General features: G+C 44.4%; 1 protein-coding gene across 1 annotated transcript in view; it reads left to right on the top strand.

Moving 5' to 3' along the window:
* Nucleotides 1–23,303, top strand: part of LOC144674473 (rod cGMP-specific 3',5'-cyclic phosphodiesterase subunit beta-like) — a 62,877-nt gene that overhangs the window by 12,468 nt on the left and 27,106 nt on the right. Inside the window, exons 4-10 of the mRNA XM_078535825.1 lie at nucleotides 4,473–4,613; nucleotides 11,977–12,051; nucleotides 13,278–13,342; nucleotides 13,438–13,504; nucleotides 16,974–17,021; nucleotides 19,124–19,273; nucleotides 19,391–19,534. Of these exons, the coding sequence (XP_078391951.1) occupies nucleotides 4,473–4,613; nucleotides 11,977–12,051; nucleotides 13,278–13,342; nucleotides 13,438–13,504; nucleotides 16,974–17,021; nucleotides 19,124–19,273; nucleotides 19,391–19,534 (690 nt within the window). The remainder of the gene's footprint in view (nucleotides 1–4,472; nucleotides 4,614–11,976; nucleotides 12,052–13,277; nucleotides 13,343–13,437; nucleotides 13,505–16,973; nucleotides 17,022–19,123; nucleotides 19,274–19,390; nucleotides 19,535–23,303) is intronic.

The following is a 23,303-nucleotide window of genomic DNA, read 5'->3' as shown; positions in this document are numbered from 1 at the left end:
CCTGAATGCAGCCCACACTCCTTCTGTTCTTCAGAAACCAATTTCCCCAGAGAGGTTTCTTAAAAAGGCACTAGACCACTCATTAACATAAGCAAGACACCAGTTTTAGGTGACTGGCCTATTTGGCATCATTGTACTTTTAAGCCCAGAAAACAGGCAAGGTTTTTTTTTCTTTCACAGGATGTCGGCATCACTGGCAAGGCCAGCATTTATTGCCCATCTCTAATTGCCTTTGAGAAGGTGGCAGTAAGCCACCTTATTGAACCACTTCAGTCCATGTGGTGTAGTTACATCTACATTGCTGTAAGGAAGGGAGGTCCAGGATTTTGACCCAACAACAGTGAAGGAACGGCGATATATTTCCAGGTCAGGATGGTGAGTGGCTTGGAGGGGAACTTCCAGGTGGTGGTATTTCCATCTATCTGCTATCCTTGTCTTTCTGGGTAGTAAAAGTCATTGGTTGGAAGGCATTGTTGAAGGGGCCTTGGTGAGGTGCTGCAGCACATCTTGTAGGTGGTGCACACTGCTGCCACTAGGTGGAGGGAGTGAATGTTAAAGGTGGATAATGTCAAGCTTCTTGAGTGTTGTTGGATCAGCATTTGTCCAGGCAAGTGGAGAGTATTTCATCACATTCCGACTTGTGCTTCGTAGATGGTGGGCAGACTTTGGGGAGTCAGGAGGTGAGCTACTCTCCACAGAATTCCCAGCCTCTGGCTTGCTCTTGTAGCCACAATATATATATGGCTGGTCCAGTTCAGTTTCTGGTCAATGGTAACCTCCAGGATGTTGATAGTGGGAGATTCAGCAATAGTAATGCTGTTTAATGTCAAGGGGGAATGGTTAGATTCTCTCTTGTTGGAGATGGTCATTTACTGGCACTTGTGTGGCATGAATGTTACTTGCCACTTATCAGCCCAAGCCTGAAAGTTGTCCAGGTCTTGTTGCATATGGACATGGACTGTTTTAGTATCTGAGGAGTTGCGAATGATGCTGAACATTGTGCAATTATCAGCAAACATCCCCACTTGTAACCTTATGATGAAGGGAATAAGGTCCATTGGTGATGCAGGTGAAGATGGTTGGGCCTAGGACACTACCCTGAGGAACTCCTGCAGTGATGTCCTGGAACTGAGATGATTGATCTCCAACAACCACAGCTATCTTCCTTTATGCTAGGTATGACTCCAACCAGAGGAAATCTTTCCCTGTGATTCCCATTGAATTTAGTTTTGCTGGGTTGATGCCACATTCAGTCAAATGCTGCCTTGATGCCAAGGGCAGTCACTCTCACCTCACCTCTTGTGTTCAGCTTTTTTGTCCATGTTTGGACCAAGGCAGTAATGAGGTCAGGAGCTAAGTGGACCTGGCAGAACCCAAACTGAGCATCAGTGAGCAGGTTATTGCTGGGTAAGTACTGCTTGATAGCACTGTTGACGACACCTTCTATCACTTTAATAATGATCGAGAGTAGACTAATGGGGCAGTAATTGGTCAGGTTGGACTTGACTATATTAGATACTGAACCATATTATTCTCACCAATCATACATCACTGCCACCACACCACCTCCCCACCCCGCCTCCAAAAGTACTCCTTTCATGTTTTTAGGCTATTTCCACTAATAATCTTCTGAATACTGTAGAGACACATCGACACACAGCCAGATACTTGGATGTATGCTCCAGCAGTACAATTGTCAGCAATCGCACATTACTCTATGATGTGCCGGACACTCCAGAGGCCCTGTGATCCTACTCACTCCACATACAATGAATGGCTAAAATGTCACTTATACCGTGTTGATCTTTTACATTTTTATCAGTAGATCTCTGCACATATATTGTGGAAATAGAATACTGTGCATGAAGCTGTTGAATTCTAGTTCCAGTGAAGAAGACCTGTGTAACTCATAGGTGACTTTATGACTTGCGATTCACATGGTCTACTTAACTGACAAAATTGCGTATCTGACACTGATCTTTTATCAAGCCCCTATAATCACACACATTTTGTTGTCTCTATCAAGAAGTTAGGATAGATTGCAAAAAATGTTGTTAGTGGCAAATAAGAGCAAAGTCATTAATCATGCACACTCTGCAAGGATACACACGCTAAACATGGGTTGTAGAGAGTACAACAATTCTCCAACAATTCTCAGGGTAGTTTTTTAGACTCAACTATCTTCAGCAATCTTCATTAGTGAGGCTTGGGCTGATAAGTGGCAAATGACATTTATGCCACACAGTACCAGGTAATGGCCGCCTTCAACAAAAGAGAATCAGCAACACGTTAAATAATTTTTTAAAAATCTTGTCTTTCCCCTGCACAGTTGGGTTGATACTGCACTCCTTGGTGCCCTGGGCTCATTACCAGCTTGTTCCATGCCAGATGCTTTCACTGCCCTATAATACATGGCAGCTATGTAATAGAACCAAGAGCCTGTTTGGTGAATGTGCGCACAGATCACTAAGACCCTATTTCTAGTTTAAAAAGGGCCTGCTCGCTCTTTTTTTGTATTAATTCATGGAATGTGGATGTTTCTGGCAAGGCCAGCATTTATTGCCCATCCCTAATTGTCCTTAAAAAAGTAGTAGTGAGCCGCTTTCTTGAACCGCTGCAGTCCATGTGGTGCTGGTCCACCCATAGTGCTATTGGAGAGAGAGTTCCAGGACAGTGACAATGAAGGAATAGCGATGTAGTTTCAAGCCAGGATGCTGTGTCACTTAGACAGGAACTTGCAGGTGGTGGTGTTTCCAAGTATGTGCTGCCCTCATCCTTCTAGGTTGTAGAGGTTGCGGGTTTGGAAGATGCTGTCAAAGGAGCCTTGGTGATTTGCTGCAGTACATCTTGAGGATGGTACACACTGCTGTTACTGTGCGCACCAGTGGTGGAGGGAGTGAATGTTTAAGGTGGTCAATGGGTTACCAGTCAAGGGGACTGCTTTGTCTTGGATGATGTCAAGTTTCTTGAGTGTAGTTGGAAGTGTACTTAAGAAGGCAAGTGGAGAGTATTCCTTCACAATCTTGACTTGTGTATGGTCGACAGGCACTGGGGAGTCAGGAGGTGAGTTACTTATCACAGAATTCCCAGCCTCTGACCTGTCCTTATTGCCACAGTATTTATATGGCTAGTCCAGTTCAATTTCTGGTCAATGGTAGCCCCCAGGAAGTTGATGATGGGGGATTCAGCGATGGTAATGCTGTTTAATGTCAAGGGGAGATGGTTGGATTCTCTCTTGTCAGAGATGGTCATTCCCTGGCACTTGTGTTTCACAAATGTAACTTGGCACTTATCAGCCTAAGCCTGAATTTTGTCCTCTTGCTGCATGCAGACATGGACGCCTTCAATATTTGAGGATTGCAAATGGTACTGAGCACGTTTTGAATTTCCCCATTTCTTGTCTTATGATTATGATGAAGCAGCTGGAGATGATTGGGCATTGGAGCCCATCCTGAGGCATTCTTGCAGTGGTGAGGGCTGAGGTGATTGGCCTCCAAAAATATAAGCATCTCCTTTATGCTAAATTTGTTTCCAAGAGTGGGGAGTTTTTCTTAATTTCTACTGATTTCAATTTGGCTAGGCTTCCTTGATGCTACACTTGGTCAGTGGCTTTTAAAATTCATTTACGGGATGTGGGCGTTGCTGGCTAGGTGCTGCGTTGATGTCAAGGGCAGTCAGTCCCACTTTGGCTTATGTGACTGGAGCACATGACAGTCATGCACATGAGCTTGAGACAGTCACAAGTGAAGGCCACAGAGCGCTACATACTTTGTTATTTCTCCGGGAGACCCTGACCCTGACCTGCTATGTGACTTGCTCACTCTTGAATAACTTAAGCCTCAAAAAGTTGATTTGTTTCCGGTGCTGTCTTCACCAAAAAAGTAAATGTTCATTTCAGTTTGCAAGCAGCTCTTTATGAGCTTCTAATGTTGGAAGCATTGCCACACAACCTAGACACTCTTGCAGCGTGTAATGAAAGGGTTATTAAAAGATTAAAAGCATCAATGGGTGAAGTTACCCTCATAATTCTCAGGCATAGTGCACACTTTTGCTGCCTCATTGTGTCAGTGTCCCTTTGTTCTTTGGAGAAGGTCTATCAATTCAATTCCATTCTGTTTTCTGACAGTATCTAAACCAAGGTCTGTGTCCCGTTCTATACTGTCAAATGATGTCAAATGATCTATGCTGTTTTTGAGCCAAACTACTCAAAGCATGAAATTAACTGCTTTATTGGGGAAGCAAATATGTCCGGGGCTGCACCATAACTCTGAATACGCCAATTTAGTTTTTTAAATGGCGTTTGTTGTAAATTTATCATTGCTGTTCCATCATGGCACATAGCTGTGGCTGGGAAGAGGATACCAGGAGATGTTATATGTTTGTGCCCCTCTTGAAACCTGGTTCAAGTGATGCTCATGTATACTTTTGAGTTGCTTTATTCCATTATAATTTTATTTCTCCCATTCCTATAGGTTCTTTTATGGTCAGCAAACAAAGTATTTGAAGAACTGACAGATATTGAGCGACAGTTTCACAAGGCTTTTTACACAGTCAGAGCCTACCTGAACTGTGAGAGATACTCAGTAGCACTCCTGGACATGACGAAGGAGAAGGTTTGGATCATATTTTGTTTATTATGCTGATTTAAGTACCTTGATATTGTGAACCGCTGTGACTGATGGTGGCTATTATGAAAAATAGTTCTATGATGTATTCTGAATATTGGCTTCCAATATTCAGGAATTAACAAATGAAACCCAGCCACAGCATTTTTTTCAATAGCCAAAAGGTTTCTGTTTGTTCCCATTGCATTTGGTTGCAGTTACCTTTACATTCTAATGATATGCTCGCTCAGTTTATGAACCACTGGTGGTGCAGGAGGACCGCTATTTAAACAGAAGAGTTTGGTAGTCAATCGTCTGAACTTAATTTGTTGGTTTTGTTGATTATCTGAATGCCTCATTTATATTTGAGCATTTTTTTCTTTGTTTCATGTCACTTTTTTTAACAGTTGGATAATGTGAGGCACAGGCTCCTGTTTAAAGTTGATGCTCAGACAGTCTATTACAAGGACTAAAACTCTTGAAGAGTAAGAAAACCACCAATAGACATATGGGCATGGTGGGGACAGTCACCCAAGTAGAAGTTCTGTATGTAAATGCATGTAACATAAGAACTGAAAAAAATTAGAAGCACTACTTCAAGTTAAGGAGTATGATTTAGTAGTCACTACAAGACCTGGATATAAGCTGGACTTTACTAGGAGATAAATATTCAAGGATCTTTAGTATCTATGAATAGGACATGGAAACTGGGAAAGGAGGAATAACAAAAGCACAGTTAGAGAGTCGAAAGAAAGGGGGCAGGATTATAGCTCCGATATGGGGGAGGGAACTGAGGCAGATGGGCACATAATTTCTCACCGGTATGCCATTTTGCCAACAAAAACCTGCCCCCCCCAGCCATTTTCCTGGAGGCCAGGTTGGTGGGGGGGTTGGGGGAAGGGTGGAAGGGTAGCAGGTAGCCAATCGAGGTAACTAAAAGGCTTATTAAAGCCATTGATCAGAGGCTGACTGGAATTTTACAGTCGGCCTGTGGGAGCACAGCAGCTGTCTGGAAGCGGCCTCCTTGCAGAAGACTGGGGGCCAGTGCTCCGGGCTGACTTTAAGTGTGCACCTGCTCCCCAGGGCCTATCTGGCTATAGCTGCTACTGCAGTCGGTCCTCTAGAGGGTCAACCCTCCACAAGAGTGGTCCAGCAGCTGTGGCCCTTTTTTTTTAGTTTGAAACGTGCTGAGAGGGCGCCTCAAGATGGTGCCTCTCTGTCCCTTACCTGCAGCGACAGGCTGCAGCTCCTTCAGTGCTGGAAGCCTTCCAGGTGGCCTTTCAGCTTTGAGACTCCCCAAGAACGGTGAACCGGTCATCTGGCCATTAATCGGCCAATCGGGCAAAATCGCTGTCGGGTTGCTATTCCTGACACAGTGCCGGGTCAGGGCACACATTTGACCCCAACCTTGGGGCCCCAACCCAAACGCAAAGTCCATCCCGGACTTTCACTAAGGGGATAATCAGATCGTGGAAGCATAAGGAACAGTAAAGGATATAAGACTCCACTAGGAGTAAAAGGCAGAATACAGCAGGTGCTGGAAATCTGAAAAAAAAACAGAAAATGCTGGAAAAACTCAGCAGGTCTGACAGCATCTGTGCAGAGAGAAAAACAAAGTTAACGTTTCGAGTCTGAATAACCCGTACGCTCTGAAGAAGGATCATACGGACTCAAGACGTTAACTTTGTTTTTCTCTCTCCACAGATGCTGAGTCCTACTAGGAGCTATCTTTATAGATCTGACAGTAATGGTGCATTGGGGGGAACGTATAATTATGAGGATCAGGGAAACGTGTAGCAAAAATAGTGTGTTCCTAATGGGAGGTTTTAATTTTCACACAGACTAGGAACAGCTGAAGCTCCGCTTGTTTGGTTCCACTTTGCGATACCCTATAAAATAGAAGACTAAGGGGCAGCCTGATAGAGGTGTTTGAGATTATGAAAGGGTTTGATAAGGTAGACATGGGGCGGACTGTTATGGCCCCTTCCCGCCGACGGGATTTTCCGCTCCTGCCAAAGTCAATAGACTTTTGAACGGCTCGCTGCATTTCCCCACCATGGCCGGGGCTGTAAAATTCCACCCAGAGAGAAGATATCTCCACTTGCAGTTGAGACCAGAACTAGGGATCATAAATGTAAAGTAGTAACTAATAAAGTCAATAGGGAATTAAGGAGGCCATTTTTATCGGTTAAAATGTGGAACTCCTCATCGCAGGGAGTAATTGATGAAAATGGATGCATTCAAAGGGGAATCTAGATAAGAATAAAAGGGAGAAAGCAATAGCAGAATATCTTGACGGGGTTAAATGAAGAGCGGTGAGAGGAAGCTCATTTGGAACGTAAACCCTCATCTCATTTACCCACCTTAGACCCATGTCCCTTCATACCCTAATGTAAAAACAATCTGTTGATGTCAGTCTTGAAAAGTTTAATTGTCCTAACATCCATGATCTACCGAGGAAGAGAATTACACATTTGCACTGCCCTTTGTTTGCAAAAAATATCCTGATTTTACTACATCCCATCAAATCCTTTTATTATTTTAAACACCACAACTACACCCACCACCACCCCCCCATCCAACCCTCCAAACCCAAGGGAATGCAGCCAAGTTTATAGGACTTTTCATTTTAATTTAACCATTTAAGCCTTGGTATCATTCTGATGTCTCTGTGCTGTACCCCCTCCAAGGTCAATATACCCTTCCTGAGGCAGGGCACCTAAAATTGAGCACTATGGGAACAGATCAAGGCTCTGATAACTGAAGCATCATTTCCTCCCCTTTACATTCCAACTCCCCGGATAAACGTCAACATCTCTTTGCCAAGTTGATTATGGGTAGAATTTTTAGGTCAGGGTGCGGGCGCGTGCCTAACCCGCTCGAGCGTAAAATAGCGCGCGGTGACATCGTGCGAGTGTCCCGGCGTCATCCCACACTCTCACGACATTTCGGTTGGTGGGCGCGCTTCCGACTTTTGCACGGGCAATTAAGAGGGCAATTAAGCTAATTAAAGTTCCAATTGTCCCCAATTTACACTTGGCAGACGGGCGAATCTGACAGGCGGACTTTGCATTTTTGATGAAACCTCGTCCAAGGACGGGATGGGGTTTCTGTTATTAAATTTTTTTTAAAAACGTATGGACAGAATTTTCATCATGCATATGTTCAGGTGACTGATTCTGATGTGTGGACATTTTTTTTTCCTGATTTCAGAACCTTTATTTATTGCTTTTAAATTCTTCAGCTCCCTGAGGCGGCTCTCTGCCTTCAGGGAGCTTTCATTCCGCGTCTCCCCCACGCCTGTGCTGACTTCAGCGCCTGCCCTCCTCCCACTCCCCAACCCCGGCAGCACTGAGCATTTCAATTAACGGCCAATCAACAGCCAGTGTGAAATCGCGGTAGGGGGCCAATCGCGGGTGGCGGTCCGCTCCCTAGTCACTCCTGGGCCCGCTGATCGCGCCCACACGCTGGCCTAAAAATCCTGCCCTATGTTTTGTGCCTGTTCACAAGCTTTTAGTGATTTTTTTTTGTGTATGGAAATGTAAACCCCTTTGCTTCTGCATAGTTCTTAGACTTTTGCCATTCAGAAAACATTCTCATTCAACTTTCTTGGATGATCTCACGTTTCCCCACAAGGAACGCCATCCTCCACAAGGAACGCCATCCTCCACAGTTTTGATCAGTCGCTTAATCTATCTGTATGTCCCGCTATAGATTCCTGATCCCATCTGCGCAACTTTCTGTTGTTCTTAATATGGTGTTATCTGCAAACTTGGATACATACCTCTCTCTTCATCCAAATTATTAGCATAAATGGTGAATAGCTGAAAACCTCTCATTCTCTCTCTTTTCCAGTTAAGTGATTTCTATTTGAGTTCTATCAAGCAGCTCACCAGTCAGATGCAAATAGTAACTCACATTAATGATGCGTTTGATATAATTGGCAGTGCAGTGAATGTATGTCAGACAATAACTTCTTGCTGTCATGGTCAGGTCTCATGTTTTAACCAAAGGATTGAGTGCTTTGAAAAAGCTCAATGAAATTATATTCTAATGAGAACAAAGTTCCCGCTCCTCCATTAAGAGACATTTTTCCAACGCTTCTGAACAAAGTTACCACAACTTAACAAGCACTAAGCATCCTTTTCTAATTTTCTTCTCTCTTTGTCATGCTTCAGTTCAATAGGCCTCAATAGGCCTTCAGTGTTTCATCTTACTATAAATGCTATACTTTACTTGTAATTTATTTGGAGAATGTGGGTGGATTATTCACCTACGAAGCATTTGGATTAAGTTAAACTGTGACCTCAGTTGATGCTTATCTTGGCCCATTTCCAGTGGATAGCAATTAGGAGTGGGAATCTTGGTTGAGTTTTTCTATAAGTAACCCAGTGATGCCAAGGCTAGTTGCAGCATACCTACCCTGCCTGTGACCAGCTATTTCAAATAAAACTACTGATGGAACCCATAGGCCTGAATCTTCTGGTTGGCATGTGGGGGCGGGCGGGGGCGGGCGGGCCCCGCACACCGACACGTAAAATGACGCCCGGTGACGGCGAGTGTGCGTCCCGATGTTACCGCGCGTCATTCCGATCTTCAGTTCGGTGGCTGCGCACCTAATAAGGCCATTAATCAATTAATTGAGGCACTTGTCAGGGCTGCCCGTCCAACCTTAAGGTCGGCGGTGGGGGGGCAGGTGAAGAGCCCAGGCAGCCTTCGCATTTTTCATGGAACCTCATCCACGGGCGGGATGAGGTTTCATGAAGGGTTTATTAATTTAATAAAACGTTTCATGTAAATTGATAAACATGTCCCAGCTCATGTGACAATGTTGCATGAGGGGGCATGTCTGAATAATTTTATTTTTTTAATTATCACATTTTTATGACTTCCCTTCATCTCCCTGAGGCAGCTCCGTGCCTCAGGGAGATTTCTGTGCTCTTTCGCATGCATGCGCGAAAGAGCGCAGGCCCTGACTCTCCCACCTCCCCCAGCCCACACAGGGTAGCGCTGAGCACTTCCAGGTGCGCGTCACGCTGGGCGGGCCTTAACTGCAGCCGATTTTGGGCAGCGAGCGGCTGTGCGCACACCCGCTCACGCCCAGCCCGCCCGATGGGGAGAAAATTCCCCCCCATAGTCTTGTTAATAGGTGTGACTCAGTACCACACATTTCCCGAGAAACCCTTCACTTTAAAATAAAATCTATTCTTCTCACGCTGAACGGCAATAAAAATAAGATGAAAAGTCTTATCCTAAAAAATAACTAAATGTTTGTATCGGCCATATTAGGCAAAGTTGCTGAAAAAAAAACATTCTTGCTAATGCAGTCTAACTGCCTTTGCGATGGCAACATAAAATATATCTTGCAGCTATAATAATGCAGAACTATATTTGCATTAATGTGGAGTTCACACCATCTGGTTTCCAAACTTGTCACACCACCTTGTCTATGAATCGTTAATTAGTTTCAGAAAATACTAGTTAATATTTAATAAGTCATTGTGCAACAACAACAACTTTTCTTTATATAGCGCCTTTAATACGGTAAAACGTCCCAAGGCCTTTCACAGGAACATTATAAGGTGAAATTTGGCAGCGAGACACAGAAGGGGATACTAGGGCCAATGGCCAAAATATTGACCAAAGAAGTAGTTCTTAAAGGAGGAGAGGGAGAGGTAGAGAGGTGGAGAGGTACAGGGTGGGAATTCCAAAGCTTAGGGCCCTGGCAGCTGAAGGCCTGACCACCAACGGTGGAACAATTAAAATCGGGATGCTCAAGAGGCCTGAATTAGAGGACTGCAGAATATCTCGGAGGGTTGTGTGACTAGAAGATGTTACAGAGATAGGGAGGGATGGGGCCATGGAGGGATTTGAAAATAAGGTTAAGAGTTTCAAAATCGGGCTGCTGTTTAACTGAAAGCCAATGTAATTCATTGAGCACAGGCATGTTGGGTTAATGGAACTTAATTTGAATAAAATCATGGGCAGTGGGGTTTTGTATGACTTCAATTTTGCACAGGACAAAATGTGGGAGATTGGTTAGGAATGGGTAGGAGTAGTCTCATCTAGGTGAGAGATGGGTGAGTTTGAAAACTGAGTTTGGAAACCTGTGCAGCATTACCAATGCATTTTTATTATGATCACTAGTGCCACCAGGTACTATCTTGCAGTCTATTATTAGAGCCTTTTCACAACAGACAACATAGAGGCAGATTTTCTATATCGACAGGATTTACCTCATCCCGTGACTTCCACTCCGGTATTCCCATTAGTCACAGCATTGACCCAGGCTGTCCTTTTGGAGCCAACACAACAATAATAATAATAATTTTGGCTGTCTCCTGATAATCCTCACATATGCGTAGAAGCCCATCTTGGGTTGAGTGTATCATGAAGCAGAACAACAACAGCCTGCATTTATATACTGCCTTTCCTGAGCTCAAGACGTCCAAGAATACTTTACAACCAATTCATTGCTTCTGAAGTGTTGATTTGCAGTAATAATAGGGAGACGCAGCAGTGCATTTCTGTGTGGCAATATCTCACAAACAGAATTGAAATGTGACCAAACAGTCTGGTTTCATAACGTTGGTCAAAGGATAAATATTTGCCAGCGCTGGGGAGAACTTCTGCCAGTAGTGCCCTGGGATGTTTACGTCCATCTGAGACGGCAGATGGGGCCTCAGGTTAATGCCTCATCTGAAAAATGGATGAAAATGGCTGCTGGTGGTCTTGGGGTGCCTGAAATAGCACAGTGGAGGGAACCCGAAAGGGAGTCGGATGCTCGGTAACAATTTTAAATGGGGTACTTCTCAGTTAATTGCACTTATTTAGGGGATTTAAGTTTTAAATGCACTCCTGCTCACCCTCACAACATTAGGACTCCATTAACTTGCTGGCACCCTGGCAGCCAGCGTTGTTACGGTCATCAGGACTGGAAATGGTCACAGTCCATCATTACCACCTACTCTGAATATGGCCGCCATATCAGAGTGGATATATTCTATGGGTGGCGTTACCTCTGGAAGTCTAATGATGAGCTGGGGCGGGCGGGGGGTGCCACTGGTCAACTGATCCCTGTCACATTTCGCAGCCCCGCTCACCTCAAGATCTGACGTTAGATGTATTTGAGCAGATAGTTGTCTCTTCGAGATCCAGCTACAATATTCAGAGGGTATCTTATCTTCCTGAAATGTCCTGTAAAACACAATGTCAGATTATTATCTTCATGGTTTCATTTAAAGTTCACAGGGTGTTCCTGCCTTGTAATGGCTCTCCTAATTGTGTGTTGTTCTCTTTCCTCAGATAAACTATGAATTTTAACACTGTACTTTACAATAAGAGAACTGACCAATTCTTATTTCATTTGCAGGAATTTTTTGACTTGTGGCCTATACAGATGGGTGAAGTCCCTCCTTACCAAGGTCCCAAAACACCTGATGGCAGAGTATGTCTTAGCCTAATTCAAATTGAATGTTTGAGGATTCTGATATAAAATGAAAGGCTTGAATTTGTCTAGTGCATTTCCTAACCTCAGCAAAAACACCTTCCAGTCAATGAAGTGCAGTCACTATTGTAGGGTATCAGTCAATTTGCAACAGCAAGCAACAAATAAACTGCTTTCGTAATGTTGGTCAATGGATAAATATTGACCAGAACTCCTATGTTCCTCTTTGAAATAGTGCCGTGGAATCTCCTATATCTACCTGAGAGGGCACACAGGGCTTTGTTTTGATAGCTATCAGTGAACATCTGACAGTTCAGCACTCACTCCAGTTGTGCACTAGGAGCATTGGCCCAGATTTTGTGCTCAAGTCTTTGGAGTGGGACTTGAACACACAACCCACTGGCTAGAATCTTCTAGGCTTATAAAATTCATTGGTGCCGGGACCATTTTGAGTCATGGCCCTGCCCATGTCAGCGGTTCGGCCGCCTGTACGATCTTACAGAAGGTGGCCAATTAACAGATCGCCTCCGCATTCACCATCCAATTCAGGATGGCAGGGCTACAAGGACAATGGTGGGTGGTGGGGCGGGGTGGTGCGAGGCTGGGCAATTGGAAGGCCCGAAGGGAGGACATCCCAGCAGCCCCACTGGGAGAGGTGAGCGCTGCTTAGGTAGAGGGAGAACCTAGTGGGCATCTCAAAATGGAGGTGTTCATGAAAGGGTGCAGGCAGCAAGTTTAAAAGGAAGGCCCAAAATTGTCGGGGCCATCAGTGTGGAGTGGAATGCCTCCACAAGAATGATTTTGGGTGTGGGTGAATTGCTTTCAGCCTTTGGGATTTTGAGACCAGCAAGTGCTTCAGCGTATGATTGCCATCTGACCTCCCTCCATGAAGCTGCCTCCAAAGCGTTGCTGGGCTCCGGGACCAGCCAGAGGCCTGTGCGCTGCCAAGCGGGAAGCCTTGCCTCTGGGAGCCTGCCTCCAGGAAAAAGGCATGGAGGCGGGAACATGTCACGTTCCAAATTCCCATACCGCCACCCGCCTCCTGTGCTGGTTCCACAGGTCTGGGAGGATTCTGGCCTCTGGCTCAGAAGGCAAGTGTGCTAGCAACTGAGCCATGGCTGACACCAACTGCTGCAGGTCATAAAAAAAAAGCGATTCCTATTGATATCATTATTGTTAAATGTTCCATCTATTGTCTGCTTATTGCATATATTATTATTTTGTAGGAAATAATCTTTCACAAAATCATTGACTACTTTCTACATGGAAAGGAGGAGATTAAAGTCATTCCGTGAGTTTTAAGTGCCTCTCAATTGGCAATTATTTCTCAAGTGGTAAGAGACCATATAGTAGAACAACTTGTGCTTTTCTCTGTCTTTTCTTCAGGACTCCACCCGCTGATCACTGGGCCTTGTTCAGTGGACTACCAACCTATGTTGCAGAAACTGGCTTGGTAAGTTTTGTTTTCAGAGCTGTTAAAATATTATATGTAGTGAAATAATTTTGTCTTGACAGGAGGAGGGCTATGAGAATGAATCTTAGCTTAAGGAACGTCAGCTACTTAGAAGTCGACTAAATTATTTTCAAAGAACTCCATAATCCAAACCCCTGTCTAGTTGGCCCTGGTGACACTTGGCTGGCAGTGTAGAGAGCCCTGGCTGTAAAGATAACCATAATCAGTGACGTACTGATTAGTAGTGGCACAAGCTAGACGTCACCAGAGGTGCTAGTGCTTGGATGCCCTCGCGCTATATCTAACCCACAGCCAACACCATCTAGGTGTGAAAGTCACGCTTAGCCCTAATTCCTTTAAGGGTATTGAGGAGGTTAAAGGGCGTGAGGCAATCCCACATGATCTTACCCTCATTCAGGTGGAATTTCTCAATGGTGTGCATCCCTCAAATACTCCCTCTAGAACCTCTACATCACCACTAAAAGATCTTTTGGAAACTCCCTCCCCATGCCATTCTGCTCTGCACTGGGGAGATTCCCTGTATTGGCTGCTCCTACACACTAGCCTCAGCATCCACCTGGCCATCCCATTTTGCTGTCTGATAGAGGTGGGGAACCCCAGTGGAAGACTTTGGTCCTCTCTGCACCATTGGGAATCTGGAGGTTGGGGGTATTGCACAGAGCAAATGCATGTAATAAATTGTCACGGGCTTGTATGGATATTGAGGCCACTTTTGATTTTTGCTGCCCAGAAAAAGCTGTGTTCAATGGACCACGAGAGAATACAGCCCTGTACAGCTCCTTAAGGGGGCTACTCCTTCAACCTTTGGCCAGCACTTCAGCCCTAAACTCTTGATTCTTGTCCCTCCAGTGTGAAAGTTGCCAAGTAAATTGGAGGACCCCTTCATGAGTCTTTTCATGGACCCTAGCCAAGACACTGATTTTCAGGTCCAGGATGATGGGGTTGACCCCCCTGGATGCCCTGGTATTCTCTGTGCCTGGGTGGCCTTGGAGATAATTATGCTAGAATTATTGAGGTCTTTCGCGATGGGTGGGCATTGTAGGGTGTCCTTCAGACACTGATATCAACATTATGGGGGGAATTCTCTCCCCGTCGGGGGGGTTGTGCGGGGGCGGGCGCAGGTGTGTGCGCAGTCGATCGCCACCTGCGATCGACTGGGTGCTGCCATTTTACGTGAGCGGGCCAATTAAGGCCCGCCCAGCGTGACGCATGCCTGGAAGCACTGAGCGCTCCCTGCGCGGGCGGGGTTAGGGGGGAGTTGCCTGAGTCGGGGCCTGTGCTCTTTCGCGCGCATGAGGCACAGAGCTGCCTCAGGGAGATTAGTTCAAGTTAAAAAAAATTTTAATAAAAGAAAAAACAAATTTTTAGGACATGTCCCCTCAGGTAAAACTGTCACATGAGCTGGGACATGTCTATGAATTTTATTAAAAATTTTTTCAAGCCTTTAAAAACCTTCATGAACCTTCAAGCCGCCCGTGGATGAGGTTCCATGAAAAATGCGATGGCTGCCTGGGTTCTTCGCCTGCCCGCCAACCCTTAAGGTTGGATGAGCAGCTCCATTTATTATTTTCAATGATAGTTAACTGTCCTTAATAGGCCTTTAACAGTTTGGTGGGCGTGCAGCCGACTCTGCTACTCACCTGCCGAATTGAAAATCTGAATGACGCGCAATGACATTGGGATGCACGCCCAATGTTACCGCGCATCGTTTTAGGCCTCGATGAGCAGGCCTCGACCCTGCTCGCCGAACCAAAGATTCTGCCCTATAATTTAGTTGGGAAGGTTCCCGTTGCTTTTGTTGGGGCTTATTTTTGGCTTGAGCTGAGTTTCTTTTAGCTTGATTGGGCCATATATTTAAAAAGAGTACTTTTTATGCTGAATTCTGTTTGGTATCCCCAAGTGAAACCCAATATTGGAATTGAATGCCCACCAGAGGGTGGTTTGGAGGTGGTGGGGCGGGTGTTGTGCAGTCAGATGGGAAGGTGCGGGGTGAGGATCCTGCTGCCTTCCTGCCTCCCTCCAATTTAGCCTGAGGATGGCCCTCCCACTTGGAGGCCAGTTGAGGCACTCAAGGGCCTCAAATGCTGCCGGTAGCGTTTAACAAGCAGCCGGCAAGGCCTCAGGCAGGCAGGCAACCCACCAGCTAAACCTTGGCAGGTATACCTGCAGTCTGTTTGGCGTGGGGTTCCCTTCCATGGAGATACCCATTGAAGGTATGGGCCGCCCACAGGTGAAACCATCCACCTGCCCTAAATATGATGCCCCCCCATCCCACCACACCTCACCGGGGCCTCCCTGCTTGGTCCTGGTGAACCTGCCCTTCTCACTTATCCCTGGGGCTCCATTGCCACCCCTCCCGGTGACACTGCCAGTGCAGCAGTTCTTGGACGCGTGACATCTGCGCTAGGGTTTCAGGAGGAAAGTTTCCCCTCACAGTAGTCAGGAAGCCCAAGGTAAGTGACGGGGAGGTAAGCGCTGGATCAGGACTTATTCCCATTGGGCCTCCCAAAAGTAGCCACGGCAGGGTTGTCACCAGTTTTCTAGCCGGTGAATGACCGTGACAATTAAGTTCTGCCCAATGGCCCTGCGGCCGGAAAATCAAGATAGAGGCTGTCCTCCTGATAAAAATTACTTGCTATTGAATGGTTTTCGAATTGTCAATAAAGATGAGTTTCAGGGAAAGGTAGCTCTCCTGAAAGGGAGTGGGATTTTTCAGGATTATTACCAAAAGTGAGGAACGCCAGTAATACAACACAATGGAACCAGATGGGAAACCGCCCAATTTCCAATATTGTCCATCCGTCCCATAGGAATAGCTTTTTTTTTTACATTCGGTCATGGGATGTGGGTGTCACTGGCTAGGCCGGCATTTATTGTCCATCCCTAATTGCCCTTGATCAGAGGGCATTTAAGAGTCAGCTACATTGATGTGGGTCTGGAGTCACATATAGGCCAGGTCAGATAAGGGTGACAGATTTCCTTCACTAAAGGACCTTAGTGAACCAGATGGGTGTTTATGACAATCAGCAATGGTTTTCTGGTCATCATTAGACCTTTAATAGATTCAAACTTCACCATCTGCCGTGGTGGGATTCAAACCCAGGTCCCTAGAGCATTATCCTAGCTCTCTGGGAAATTAGGCCAGTGACAATACCACTGTGCTACCACCTCCCCGATCAGTAGAGCTTGGGAAATACTACTGCCAAAGAGGTTGCTGGGCAAAGCACCTGGTGATTCACTTCCCAATTTCCCATCTTTCCCTGTGGAGAAGATTGCCCTTTTGGTTCCACCAGTAACACCAACTGGGATTGAAATCTTAAAGCGTGTGGGAAATAATTATGCGGCAGTGGGGAATGCGTTCTTCCCTGCCACTCAATCGTTTCTGATTTTAAAAACGTTCTTGAATTATTTTCCTCAGTGATGTGGTTTGAATTAATTATCTTCACAGATCTGCAATATCATGAATGCAGCAGCAGATGAGACATTTACCTTCCAGGTAAAACACCCAACTAATTAACAAAAAAAAACAACTCTGCAATGTTAGAGGTCGTTATCCAGGAACAAGAAATGGCAAAAAAGTGCTTGAGACATTCTGTTCAGAATTGCATCAAATCGAATGGATAGGGGGACAGGCATCATTAATATTACTGTGCTTTAAATGTACAGAACCACAACATAGTGGTTTCAAAAGGATGGGTGAAATGTTAAACATTGAAAAGCGAATCCGCCAGTTATAAGGAACATTATCAGTTGAAAACAACTTTGGGAACAGAACGAAGAGCCACAGAGGAGAGTGGCAGGGTGGAGCAGAAAGGAGTAGAATATAATGGAGTGAGGAGGCACAGAGTTCAGTGGGGCAGAGTAAAGTGAAGTGGGATGGACAACAGCAGAGTGGAACAGAGCAGAGTGTAGTGAGGAGGTGCAGAGTGGAGTGGGGCAGAGGAGGGTGGAGTTGGGCGTTGTGAAGTGGAGTTGGGTGGCTTCTTCTGAAAACTACGTGACCTCATCATCATATCAGGTGTCACTGCTTCTGCACTTACATCTTATTTTCATTTTACCATAGCATCAACATCATCAGCAACAATTTGCATTTATATAGCACCTTTAATGCAGTTAAAAAACATCCCAATGCACTTCACAGGAGCTTATCGGGCAGAATTTGCTGCATAATGAGATATTAGGACAGGAGCTTGGGCAAAGAGGTAGAATTTAGGACCCATCTTAAAGAAAAAGAGAGAGAGAGAGACTGGCAGAGGTTTGAGGAGGAAATTCTGGTGCTGAGGCAAAGGTGGGTAAATTGGACCATAAGGGAGCCAACCAGTGAAACTTGCTAGCTGCTCAGCTGGGAATGCTGATGGCAGGGCTGATTCATTTAGAGAGTGGGTCCTCACTGACAAACCCCCCACCCCCACTCTACTCTGTGGTCAACGGGTGGAAAACAGGTGCTCCAGTGCACCCCACTGGCTCTGAGGCAGTGCAATATTAGGCACCCCAGGCTGCCTTGGCCCAGAAAAGGTAGAGTAGTGGTAGTGGGAGAATGGGGAAAGGGAGGTCATGGGTGATGGGGGGTTGGGGTATGTGGGAGGGGAGTGGGGAATTCACTCGCAGGGTGATGGATGTCTGATGCGGCAGCAGCCCAGGTTATTTTTTTCTCTAGAGCTTGGAGGAGCACTCTTGTAATTTAAAGCTCCATAGAAATAAATAGATAAACACTTCCCTTTTGGCCTTCTCTTTGTTTGGACCTCCATCAGAAACTGCATGGAATTTGCACAGCACACATTCCGCCTACTTCTGTCCTAAAATGGTAATTGTGTCCCATGTACACCATAGGAATCCAATTTTCATATGAAAAAGATCTACCACTTCAAACAGGCAGATGTTCTGGCCACCAGTGGTCAGCCTTCCACAGTCTCCATGCCACAGCGGCAGCAGGCAGCAGCAATCATCCAACCACCCAAGCGTTGGGGCATTACCACTCAACTTATGCCCAACAGTCAGCCTCACAATCTCTGCCCAGGTATCGTTTTATTACAGCAATGCTTCCCGCCAAACAGTTAACATGGCCAGATCAGAGTGGCAAGGAGTGAATCACACAAATTACCCCACCTTCCATCTTCAGGAAGTAAGGAGCAAGAGGGAAGATAAGATTTTTGCTCCAAAGGATAATAGAGTCATGGAGGAAGTTGCCTTTGGGACAGCCATTATAAATGGTTTACCTTCCAACTGGACAGAATTCGCAGGGGTAAGCATTTGAGAAATATTGCAAGAAGGTGGACAGGTAAACCTGATCTATCAAACAGAATTGAGCTTGTTGGATTGAGAAGACTTTTTCTGTTACTTGTCCTTGTTGCCTCCAATATTCCTCTCCTCTGTGCACCTGAACAGTGGTCTGAACTGTGCTGCACCGAGCCTCTACTCACCTGTATTTACAGGCGTAGGTCATTACTCCTTGGTGCAGGATCAAGAGTGGAACAGCAACTGTTGAGTGGTTCCCAGGCACATAGGAGAGGAAGGTTGTGGCCAGTTATGTTTTCATGTATAATGACGAACTTCAATCCGATCGTGATGCCTTTAAAATGCATTTTTTGTCACATTCAGACAGAACCCTTGGATAACTTTGGATGGACTATCAAAAATGTCCTTTCGATGCCAATAGTAAACAAGAAGGAAGAGATTGTTGGAATTGCCACATTTTACAACCGGAAAGATGGAAAACCTTTTGACGAAATGGACGAAGTTCTTATGGAAGTAAGACTCGTACCCTGTGACTTTTAGTCTTATTTACCTAAACTAATTTAAACATTGTCCACTCAGAGCTCACAGGCAAGAATCTCAGTACTTTTTCTCCTCTTGTCTCTCCCTCAGTCCTTGACCCAGTTCTTAGGCTGGTCTGTTCTCAATACGGATACATATGATAAAATGAACAGGCTCGAAAATCGGAAAGATATCGCTCAGGGGATGGTGTTATATCACGTGAAATGCAGCAAGGATGAAATTCAGAATATACTGGTATGTCTTTGCCTGAGAAGTGGAACCATCATTTTTTAAAAAAGCACAGAATATTTTTTGGTGTGTGTGGGTGACAGGGGAAAGGCTGTCACAATAATCATCACATCCGTGGTTCCACATTGTTGCCATGTAGTATTCCAATTCAGTCTGCTCTTGCACACAAATGATATGGTTTATCAAATGCTTAATCAGGAAGATAGTGTAAATTTAAGCTATTACTATTTACAACAAGTAGACCCAAGGCAGTAAATGAATGATATAACTCTTTAGACAATCAACATGTGTAACAATGACCATATAGGGCAGTAGCAAACTATACAGAATGCAACCATTGTAAACTGGTTACCAGCCATTTACAGCTAAAGGGCAAACTGTTTCTGTCGTGTAATATATTTAGCTAGCAGCATCTTGCTAGATTTATGCATTGAGAGCAAAACTGTGGCTACAGAATCACAGGTTTAACCTAGCTTTCTATATTGACCCTATGTTTGCATCCAACAAAGGGTTGGAATGGCAATATTGCCTGGCAATCTGTCCTTACATGTAGAATACTAATCACAGGAATTACTTTAAAGCTCCAGTCTCATTTCTAGTTGCAGTTGTCAGCTTTGAAATGTTTTGCAAGCGCTAACTACCTGATCTGAACCATCTTAGCTCTAGTTACTCCTGGGCATTAATTATTGTTTCTCTCACAATATTAAAATTATCAACAATGAGAAGGCGATTCAAGACTTTAGATTTATTCTACTCCATAATGCATCTAAACATTCCTGTCTGCCGGAAGCATATAAATAACCACTAAATAACAAACAATATATTGTATAATATTTATTTGTCAATAATTAACTACAGTATAAACAGATACTAGGATAATGCAGATGATATTCTGTACATCATCAGATCCATTTGCTCTAATACCTGTTTACTTTATATTATAATGCCTCTGCAATGCTTAACACACCCTCTGCACAGCTGTGCTGATTAAATATATTGAATAAGGTAAAGCAACATCTAGCAATTAGTCGATTTTAATTGATTCAGGCTTCTAGTTCTACTGACTTTTGTAAGTCATTTGTGTGATGGGATGTGGGCATCACTGGCTGGACCAGCATTTGTTGCCCATCCCTAATTGCTCTTGAACTGAATGGCTTGCTAGAGCATTTCAGAGGACAGTTAAGAGTCAGTCACGTTGCTGGGGGTCTGGAGTCGCATGTAGGCCAGACCAGGTAAGGATGGCAGATTTCCTTCTCTAAAGGGGCATTAGCAAACCAGATGAGTTTTTGCAATTGTCGATGATAGTTTCATGGTCACTGTTACTGAGACTAGCTTTATCATTCCAGGTTTATTAACTGAATTAGCTGTCATGGTAGGATTTTGAGCCCATGTCACCGGAGCATTAGCCTGGGTCTCTGGATTACTAGTCCTGTGACATTACCACTACGTCACCTTCTCCCTTATGACGTTTGAATTATCTAGTAGTTCCATGTCTGTCATCAATTAACCAGATTATCTCAGTTAAAACACTTTAAAGACGTGATGCAATAATAAATCCCAAATGCGAAGCAAGCAATTATTTAGGAACCAATCACAGCAGGGATCAGAGCTGGACTCACTGCTTTTCACCATATACGTAAATAACCCTGTCTCAGGAATTGGAGCAATGATGTTGATACCAAATTAGGGACGTGGGAACAGAAATGGACCATTAAAATCCCTCGCATCTGCTCCGCCATTTAATTAGATCATGGCTGATCTGTACCTCAACTCTATTTACCTGCCTTAGCTCCATATCCATTGATACCCTTACCTGACAAAGATCTATGTATCTCAATCTTGAAATCTCCACAGCCTTTTGAAGAGTAAGTTCCAGATTTCTTCTGCTCTTTGTGTGAAGAGTGCTGCCTGACTTCCCTCCTAAATGGCTTAGTTCTAATTTTAAGATTGTGCCCCCTTGTTATATTGATTTTCCCCATCGGAGGGAATAGTTTTTCTGTATCTACCCTATATCCTTTTATAATTTTGAACATCTCTCTTAGAACCCCTTTCCAAACTCAAAGAGATACAAGGCAAGTTTATGCAACCTGTCCTCAATTTAACACTATAGCCTCCAGAATCATTATGCTGAACTTGTGCTGCACCCATTCCAAAGCCAATATATACTTTCTGAAGTGTGGTGCCCAGATCTGAGCACAGTACTCTGGATATGGTTTGACCAAGGCTTTATACAACTGCAGCACAACTTCCTCCCTTTTATAATCCAGCTCCTTTGAGATAAAGGACAACATTCCATTAGCCTTTTTGATTGCCTTTAAATGATTTGTTTATCTGGACTCCCAAATCTCTTTGCTCTTCTATAGTCCCTAATTTCTCATCAGTTAGAAAATGCTCAGATTTATTGTTCTTAGGTTCAAAGTGGATGACCTTATCCTCAGTCACGTTAAACTCCATCTGCCAAAGTTTTGCCCACTCATTTGTCTATGTCCCTCTGTAACTCCCTGTTGCCATTTGGAGACACTATTTATTGTGCCTCCTAATTTAGTAAAATATGCAAATTTGTATATACTACCCTCCATTCCTGTAAAATCATGAATAGAGAGGGTGAGAGGTTGAGGCCCCAGAACAGATCCTTGGGGAAAGCCGCTAATCACATCCTGCCAATCTGTGCACCTACCCATTATTCCCAATCACAGTCTCTCCCTCCCAAACAATTTCCAATCCAAGTCAAAAGGCTACCTCCAATCTGTTCATTCTACTCTGTGCCAATAAGGTTTTGTGTGGAACTTTATCAAATGCCTCCTGAAGGTCCTATGTGTGCCCTTGTCTAACTTTTTTGGACTTCCTCAGCGTGGAAATACTCATTTGACAAAGTCAATCTGGCTCACTCTGATCAGTTCATATTTGTTCAAGTGCTCAGTCACTCTATCCTTGGACTTGGGGATTTGACTAATTATGTGGAGGACGGCACCAAAATACAGACATAAACAGGTTTTGCAAAGTAGACAGATAAATGGCAAATGAAATTTGGTATAATTATGGGGAGGTGGTGGCATAGTGGACTAGTAATCCAGAGGCCCAGGCAAATGCTCGGGGGACATGGGTACAAATTCCACCATGGCAGATGGTAGAAATTGAATAAATCTGGAATATAAAGCTAGCTTCAGTAATAGTGGCCAGGAAACTATCATTGATAGTGGTTAAAAACCCATTTAGTCACTAATGCCCTTTAGGGAAGGAAATCTGCTGTCCTTACCTGATCTGATCTACATGTGACTTCAGGCACACAGTAATGTGTTTGACTCTGAACTGCCCTCTGAAATGGCCTAGCAAGCCACTCAGTTCAAGGGCATTTAGCGATGGGCAGTAACTGCTGGCCTTGCTAGTGAAGTCCACATACCATGCAACAATAAATTTTAGAGTTGTCGGTAGTTCATTTTGGTATGTAGGACTAAGGAAGTCACATTCCTTAGATGGTAAAAGACTAAATAGGGGTAGCAAGGCAAAGAGATTTGTGAATGCAAATAAATCACTAAAGTTAGCAAAATCAGGAAGTCATAAATATTGCAAAGTGCTGGGGTTCATCTCAAGAGGCTTAGAATACAAACGATGTGAGGTAATGTTAAACTTCATAGAACCTTACTTAGATCACACTTGGAGTATTTGTGTAGTTGCTCACATTTATACAAGCATAAGGATATTAAACACTTGAAAACCTACTGAAAAGATTTACAAGGATGTTACCAGCATTGACAGGATGCATCTATCAGGAAAG

This window comes from Cetorhinus maximus, chromosome 1 (genome assembly GCF_964194155.1).
Source record: "Cetorhinus maximus chromosome 1, sCetMax3.hap1.1, whole genome shotgun sequence".
NCBI lineage: Eukaryota > Metazoa > Chordata > Chondrichthyes > Lamniformes > Cetorhinidae > Cetorhinus > Cetorhinus maximus.
This window is presented reverse-complemented; position numbering and strand designations above follow the sequence as displayed.